This window comes from Embiotoca jacksoni, unplaced genomic scaffold (assembly GCF_022577435.1).
Source record: "Embiotoca jacksoni isolate LCO1_2020_lvr unplaced genomic scaffold, fEmbJac1.0.p SCAF_2, whole genome shotgun sequence".
NCBI classification, from domain to species: domain Eukaryota; kingdom Metazoa; phylum Chordata; class Actinopteri; family Embiotocidae; genus Embiotoca; species Embiotoca jacksoni.
The window spans coordinates 23987942-23996800 of record NW_027185340.1 but is presented as its reverse complement, the minus strand read 5'-3'; the positions used below and the strand labels follow the sequence as shown (position 1 = coordinate 23996800).

The window sequence follows — 8859 nt, the reverse complement described above, 5'->3', positions numbered from 1 at the left end:
AGTGAGTGTGAGTGAGTGTGTGATGAAAGCTGTTTATGGATGAAGAAATTTATATTTGACACGATGATGTTGATCAGTGAGTGCGTTATCAAATCTAGAATGTAGAACTGTGATTGCTCGTCTTCAACTACAAGTTGGACAGAGGTAGAACATTAAAAACATTTTTTTACAAATTAGAATAACTCATTGTCACTGCTCAGGTAATGTAGCCTAGCTCCTTTGAGGCCAACATAATGTAGAGAAACGGAAACATGAACACCTGAAAGCTTAGCTGTCTTATTAAGGTCTTCAAAAATAAACTAAAGAATGATGGTTTAATTCCTATGTTATCCCCTTTTTAAATATGACAGTTTTATGTAAAGACTGCAACTTATTAAACATTCAGAACAAAAGCATTTCATAAGTCACTACAGAAATGCTTTCATTTTCATCAGCTTCATTATGATTGCTGTGCATGATTTTTGTCTTGTTTGATGAAAATGAAAAGTCTCAGGGCTCAGGTGTCTTATCTGCTGGTAGAAACTGAAAACTAAAGACTGACATTATAATATTTGTGTTCTATTTCTACAACCCACAAATATTACCTGGTTGGACGGGGAGGGAGGGCGGAGGTCAAGAATGTAGATTTAGAAAGTAGTAGTAGCTTCCATGTACAAAATGAGTGTTAAAGAAAACCATGTACATTTTCTTTCCACTTGATAAGTACTTTGTGCTTCAAATAACTTTATTGTGTACATTCTTTAATAAATCAATCACAACCCTTTGGATATCATATATTGACATTTTTCCTAAATTAAAAAAAATTATGCGATAGAAATGTTTCTGGAAAAATCATCTGTTTTGTCTGAGAGACATGTTTGTTTTCACTGTCAGTAAGTTACAAACAACAACAAATAAAAACTACATGAAGTGTACAATTGGTCACATCAACACATTTACCAAAATAAACTGACATGTAAGTGGTACTTTAACATTGCAACTGCATTACAGGTAGAGCTTTTTTTTTTTTTAAAGAACTTCATAAACTGTTGAAATGTTACTTGAAATGAGAAAAATGTCTCACGTAACCTGGTCATGTATTTTGGAAATAAAATCATCCCCTACAGAGTTGCCCTTTGGATATTTGGCCAAAATTGTTTTGCAGTGCAACTTGTAGAAAATGGGAATATTTGAGTTCAGACAAATGACCTCAAAATGATCATCTGAACAATTGTATTTCCTTGTTTTAAAGTGTCTGGTCTCGTTAAAGCTTAATGTGGAAGCATTATCTACCACAGTCAGTAACCTCCTTAATACCAATATTGTTCTCAGTCAGGGTGAGAAACTCTGCCTGGGTTTGGGTAAGGCCTCCAAATCACTTAATCATCTTCTGGTGCTGCTCATGGAGGGAAACTACATGATAAGAGCTGTAGTTAGTAAAACAGCCGGAGTCACCTCTGCATTTCTTTGATTATCCTTGATGTTATTTAAATATCAAAACACTTTTGAAGGGACTTGTTGTTCAGTTCCTACTTCATGTGAATGTGGTTTTCAGAGTTATCCATATACACAGCCAGATTACCCATACTGTATGACCTGATTGGCCAGATAATGTTACCTAGCAATGATCTGGAGACCCGAGTCTGTGGCCGCTGGGTCCATATCTGGTCGGTCCATTCTGTCATGAGGTGTGGTTGGAATGGACCCAAACGCAGACACAGACTTGAGTAAAAGTACAGAAAATGTCATAAAGGCCTTGATTTTCAACTCCTTCAGTGCCAGCCTCCACATTAGTCCTCTCCCACTAGATAACTATGTCGTCTGTGCGTTTGTTGTGTTTTCATTTGAATCCCTCATCTTCAAATGCAAAGTACCAAAGCCATGCTAGCAGGGATTCAGTTTCACATGCAGGGCCAAGATTCAGCATCCCACAGCTTCCTCAGGAATACTTCCATCCAACTCCTACTCAATGGCTGACAGAAACACAATGTCAGCTCTAACTATATCATGGAGACACTTTAGCAGGTATTTTCTTTGCTGCTCTCTCTCTCTCTCCTTCTCTCTCTGTATGTCTCCACTGTGTCGGTGTCTGTGTGTCCCGTGCTGTTCGAGAGTAAACAAAAACCACGTGCCAATTTGGTTACAACTCATCACTTGTTGGAAAATACGATACTGATGGCCTTTATCAAAGAGGAACTCATTGATTTAATGGTAGGACCTGCAGCTGCAGCTTCGCAGCTGACACGCAGCCAGTGTGTCCCAGACCTTATCAAGGCGCGTCCCCCAGACAATAATAAAAGACGACCTCCGGAGCATAAATTTGTGTCAAGTTTGAGGGGTTTTTTTGTTTTTTTTTATCACATATGTGACCATATGTCAGAAGAAGTTCTGCAAATTACGTTCTATCGGTTTCTCAGGTACGATGAATACAAACTCGATCTTTCTCCTTTAACTCTCCGATTTAACCTCAGGAGAGCACAATATTCCTGAAGCATTGAAAGTCCAACAGGTCTCATGGAGGGAAACTGATTATCATTGGAAAGACTGAGACCACCTTCTGTCCAAACTCTTCCATGATGGAATACCCTCATCATCACTATCCAACTCATTGCCCAGCACCACTGTTCATCACTGATACTGACAAAACAATGACAAGGTCCTGGTTGTCCTCTAAGCTGCGTGATCTCTGCTTGAGATCTGGTATCGACGTGGAACAATATTCTCCTCAATCCCTTGGAACAGGCTCAGCTCCAACCTGCAGCTCTTCATCTGCCTACCTCAACTCTGAATTATCTGAGCCGTTGGTCATCTTCTTCATACCAACAGTATGTTCAGCTCTGCAAGGAGGAAATCCTGATCGCCTAAAAGTTCATGAGATCCTGCTCTACTTAATTAACCACTAAGTAGCTGTATCTGCTTCCTGCCAAATTTCCTTGTTGCCTATCAGGCAGTTTGCTTGGTTTAAAGTATCCAAATGATCTTAAGCACACAACCGTCTCATCTGTTGCCAATATACCTGAAGTAGGTCCACTTTCACTAGATAGAATATTTCTCTAGTGGCTGAACTGTCCATTTAATTTTTCTAGCGTATCTGGAGCGATGCTTTCCAGCGAGTTCAGACAATCAACTCAAGCTGCTCCACTCTGCATCGTGTGACATGCCTCATACTCTGGGAAGTCTTCAATTCTGGGATAGCGGTTCCTCTTTACACAAAGACAAAATTGTTTTGGTAAATACTGCTTAACTGACTTTAAAAGGACAGCAATAGAGCAAAGAAAAGGAAACAAACATGGAGGATAATGGAAGAGGGATTACAAAAAGACATGGTGAAAGATGCAGGATTGAGGGAATGGCAGTGAAGAGGTGTGACGTACAGAGTTTAAGAGAGGACGGACATCAATGTCCAATGGACACAAAGAGAAATAGATGGGATGGAGTTTAGAGAAAGTGAGAGAGGTTATAAAACAACTTTTTGTTCAGAAAGCGACCAGAGCTGCTGCTCTCTGCAGATGTCTGAAGATGGAGACCCAGGACGGAGCAGAGCTCTGCTTTCCACAACTCTTCAACACCTCCTGCAAGAAACCTTCATCTCCTACAACCCAAGATATAATCCTGTACACCGTGATGTCATGTTTCTCTCTGCTCATTGTGGCTCTCAACCTGCTTGTCATCATCTCAGTCGCCCACTTCAGGCAGAGATAAACTTCTTAGTAGGATGTTTTGTTGTGGTTGTTTTCATTTCTTACAGCTAATGTAGATTTGACTGTAAATTGTGTTTGAGCTAAAAATGACTGATGCTGTACCTGGACGAGAGACTCAGCTGTCAGACTCTGACCACAGCAATCTTCTCTTAACTCTTACCCTTAACAGTAATTAACATCAGTTGCTTCAAGTGTCTATGTATATTAAATACTCTTTTTGTATTTTTGTCATAGAGATATGAGGACTTCTTGGATTAATGATGCTTTTCTGTCTCCCTACAGGCGACTCCACACACCCACTAACATCCTCCTCCTCTCCCTGGCTGTCTCAGACTTTCTTGTAGGCATAGTGATTTGGCCGGGAGAAGTATTCATGCTAACAAACTGCTGGTTTCTTGGTAACCTCACATGTGTCATATTTAGTTTTGTGTCCTTAATCATTAGCTTTTCCTCAGTGGGAAACATGGTGCTGATATCAATTGACCGCTATGTGGCTATTTGTGACCCTCTGCATTACCCTACCAGAATCACTGTGAGTAGAGTTAAACTCTGTGTTTGCATGTGTTGGCTCTGTTCGATTCTCTACAACTCTCTCATTGTAAAGGAGAACCTGACTCATCCAGGCAGGTATAATTCCTGTCATGGAGAATGTGTGATTGTCATCAACTACATATCAGGATTTATTGACCTTGTTCTAACCTTTATATTTCCCATTACTGTGATCATAGTTCTGTATATGAGAGTGTTTGTGGTGGCTGTGTCTCAGGCTCGTGCCATGCGCTCTCACATTACAGGTGTCACACTTCAGCTTTCAGCGACTCAAACAACAAAGAAATCAGAGTTGAAAGCAGCCAGGACTCTTGGTGTTCTGGTAGTTGTGTTTCTGATATGTTTCTGCCCGTATTATATTTTTTCTGTTGCAGGTGACAACTCTTATGCCAGCCCAGCTGGATTGTTTGTTCTCTCTATATTCTTTTTAAATTCATGTGCAAACCCTGTGATCTATGCCCTGTTCTATCCGTGGTTCAGAAAAGCAGTAAAGCTCATTGTCACTGCTCAGATACTGCAGCGTGGCTCCTTCGAGGCCAACATACTGTAGAGACATGGAAATGTGACTATGCTTTCCCTCCTTTTCAAAGGTTATAAGATAACCATCAGTTTATACTTTTATAAAATGATGCAACAGAAATGTTTCTGGAAAAATCATCTGTTTTGTCTGAGAGATGTTTTTTTTCAACTGTCAGTAAGTTGCACACAACAAAAAAAAACTACATGAAGTGTACAATTGGTCACATCAACACATTTACCAAAATAAACTGACATGTAAGTGGTACTTTAATATTTCAGCTACATTACAGTTGGAGCTTTTTTTGTTTTATTTAAGAACTTCATGAACTGTTGAAATGTTAATTGAAATGAGAAAAATGTCTCACGTAACCTGGTCATGTATTTTGGAAATAAAATCATCCCCTACAGAGTTGCCCTTTGGATTGTTTCCCAAAATTTTTTTGCAGTGCAACTTGTAGAAAATGGGAATATTTGAGTTCAGACAAATGACCTCAAAATGATCATCTGATGAATTGTATTTCCTTGTTTTAAAGTGTCTGGTCTCGTTAAAGCTTAATGTGGAAGCATTATCTACCACAGTCAGTAACCTCCTTAATACCAATATTATTCTCAGTCAGGGTGAGAAACTCTGCCTGGGTTTGGGTAAGGCCTCCAAATCACTTAATCATCTTCTGGTGCTGCTCATGGAGGGAAACTACATGATAAGAGCTGTAGTTAGTAAAACAGCCGGAGTCACCTCTGCATTTCTTTGATTATCCTTGATGTTATTTAAATATCAAAACACTTTTGAAGGGACTTGTTGTTCAGTTCCTACTTCATGTGAATGTGGTTTTCAGAGTTATCCATATACACAGCCAGATTACCCATACCCACATGTATGCAGGATTATCAGCAGTAGGTGAGAAATACTTTTTCCTTTCAGAAAGTAAAGAAAGTGTTTTTCTTCTGAAGTCAAAATCATCCACAGTTTCAGTTTTGTCGAGTACACAACCTAACTTTAGACTGTTAGTGAAGCGTAGGACATTATGATCTTATGTATGATTAAAAACAAACAGGTTAGAGTACACACACAAAAAATGGCCCCAAAGTACAACATCAATGCAACAGAAGTTAGTTTACTACTGCAACAAAAGTGATTAATCATGTTATCGTGTTGTTCATAAATTAATTAACCCGGTTTATCTGTCACCAGTAAAATTCTTATTGTTGTTTCTATCTTGGTTCAGTCTGCAAACTTGCCAGAAGATGGAGATGCTGTCTTAATTTTTCCAGAACATTTGAGATGCTGAGGTGCATCAAGGAGGAGTTAGTGCCATCTTTTCCCATAATTAGTGACTAAATCAACTATTCTTTGTCCAATGATCTTTCTGTCTGCATTTTTTTAAACCAGTCTGTGATCCCCTTTCTTTAAATGTCATAGTAATTCTGTTATTCTGTCTTTCAGACATCCTAATGCATATTATGAAATCGTGTCAAAAATCATAGTTTTTTTTTGCTGTTTTCTGCTCACAATCATAACCATGTCAGATTCCGGCAGTGACATGTTTATTACCGCGACGACTCCAGGAGCAGATCCTGCCTTCTTTTCTGATGGCTCTCCGCTGCTTAGCACAAGACAGAGCTCCTGCATCTCTGCTCTTGCACTCACCGGTGTTTCCGCCACCTTGAATAGACTCTAACATTTCAACATCAATCCAGCTCCGCGTCTCTAGACGCTTCTTAACTCCAAAAACCTGCTTACATCACTAATGCCAGTCAATCACTCGCTCCGTCAATCTCTCGAGAGCCCACCGCATCTGATGAGCCAGGTGTCGGTTCCAAACCACCGACCAGAGGCGTTTGGACGACAAGAAATTCAGATCCAGCCAAAGTTCCACAGAGCAAATGCAGAGCACTGACCAGCCATGGTTCCCCTCGCCACTTCACCAGCAATGCTGATGTATGCAATTATGACATCCGTCCATGCCATCGACACCTGTCTGCAGGCCCTTGAGAATGCCAACAGAGCGCCAACACCCACCACTTCCATTGAGGTTGCCCTCCTCCCTGCTCCTGCAGCAGCCACCTCAGCTGCCGCTGCCTCAGCCTCAGCATGAACCTCAACTTCTTTGCTGCAGTTATCTCTGGCCTCCCCCATTCCTGCTTTCATTCTTGCACGTCCTTAAATTGCACAAACTGCCAACAAACTCCACAACGTAAACACATCAATCTAATCAGTTTACTGCTTTCATCCACTGAATGTGACAAAAAGGTAGCAACAAGGGGAACCATAACTGCAGTGCTTGAATCATCTGACCCTCATCTCACAAAAGATTTGTCCATTGGTGAATTTCAAGTTGCCTTTGGCATATACTGGGACATCTTCTGCTCTGTTTACCCGGAAAGAAGACAAGAACTTGACGTATAGTTGGTTCTGATCTGGGATTTAAATCTCAAGTTTGGAAAAAACACATTCTATTAATACCATGAAGCGCTCTCTAGCAAATCTGCTCTGTACATTTAACAGCGTAACACCTGCACTAACTGGTCTGTTCTCCACTCTGAACTTTTGGTTCTGCTAGTCGGGGGTCAGCAGCCAATCACTTGCACTTCATGCGGGACTGTTTCACCTTCTCTGTAACCTACACTGCCTCACCTGCTCATGACCCCTCCTCTGGTTGATATAATCCAGGGAGGTGATCAGTGAGATGAGCAACCTGCAGGTGGCGTTCAGCAGGATTGGTGGCAGCTGCTCGGACTGATGAGGGGCGTGGCCATGGGAGGTGACTGGAGGTGGGCAGAGGAGGACAGAACAAAACACAAGCACATGGCCAAACAGAACAAATACACCGAGGAATGACAGGACACATGAGGAAGGGAGGTCTGGGGAAACAAAGGTCAAAACACACTAGGGTCAGACAGGGATCCTGACAGTTCCCCCCCTCAAAAGGAGACTCTCGTCGACCAGACTGGACCGGACCGGACCGGGTGGGAGGAGGGGGTCCGGAGGAGTGACGGAGGACCACAACAACAATAAAACACGAATACAGAAACTTGGGTCGACGGAGGACGGGCATGGGGCAGGACAGATTGGACTGACCGCTCCGGAGGACGGCCATGGGGCAGGACGGACTTGGGGGACCTCTCCGGTGGACGACCACGAAGCAGGACGGACTTGAGTGATACCTCCGGGGGACGACCCTGTGGCAGAAAGGAGAGTCGACCACGAAGTCTGGGAGTCAATGGGAGGACGGCAGGAAGCCACCGACGTACCTTCACTCAGAGGCCTGTAGGGGAGCGTGGGTTAAGGCGGGACCCCTTTGGCCACATGGCAGGAGACCATCGACGGCGAAGGCGGAACCCTTCTGGGCGTGGCGCTGGAGGCGTGGTTTCGACCCAGCCGGAGGCACGAGCAGGATGCTCGACCCGACCAGAAGCTAGTGGCGTGGCGTCGGCGATCCATTCAGCGATAGGAACGGGAGGAACGGTGTCATCAATCCGGTCAGAAGCTGGTGTCCTGGCGTCGGTGACCCGCCCAGAGACGGGAACGGGAGGGACATGTCGGCGTCCTGGTCGGAAACTGCTGGCCCAGCGTCGGCGACCCATCCGGAGACAGGAACAGGGGGGACGGGAGGAACTTCCGTAACGGCTGCGGGACTAGAGAGTCTGTAGTGGTTGCCGGGGCTGAAGACTCTGTCGTCGTGGCTGGTAGGACTGAAGACTCTGTCGTCGTGGCTGGTAGGACTGAAGACTCTGTCGTCGTGGCTGGTAGGACTGAAGACTATGTTGTCGTGGGTTGAGTCTTCAAAGGCCGAGGCTAGGTACGTAGCCGGACCTGGACAGGAACCCGCCGGGCGGCGGCACCGGTGACCCTGAATAGACCTCCTCCTGGGGGGTTGTCAGAAGGCCAGGTGGGTCCCCTCAAAACCTGTCCTGGGTTCAACTGGACCCGGTAGGCTCTGGTGGACCTGATTGGCCAGATAATGTTACCTAGCAATGATCTGGAGACCCGAGTCTGTGGCCGCTGGGTCCATATCTGGTCGGTCCATTCTGTCATGAGGTGTGGTTGGAATGGACCCAAACGCAGACACAGACTTGAGTAAAAGTACAGAAAATGTCATAAAGGCCTTGA

At 43.6% G+C, this 8859-nt stretch overlaps 1 protein-coding gene across 1 annotated transcript; it reads left to right on the top strand.

Moving 5' to 3' along the window:
• Positions 1-3498: 3498 nt before the first annotated feature.
• Positions 3499-4779, top strand: LOC138200791 (trace amine-associated receptor 8a-like). The gene is made up of 2 exons (XM_069153677.1): positions 3499-3671; positions 3963-4779. Exons 1-2 carry the CDS (start codon positions 3499-3501, stop codon positions 4777-4779), a joined length of 990 nt encoding a protein of 329 aa, XP_069009778.1.
• Positions 4780-8859: the final 4080 nt, after the last annotated feature.

Excerpts from the sequence above, each read along its gene's own strand:
- LOC138200791 (XM_069153677.1), top strand. The coding sequence starts at position 3,499 with ATGGAGACCCAGGACGGAGCAGAGCTCTGCTTTCCACAACTCTTCAAC. Across the intron at positions 3,672-3,962 it reads ATCTCAGTCGCCCACTTCAG|GCGACTCCACACACCCACTA; the intron begins GCAGAGATAAAC and ends GTCTCCCTACAG.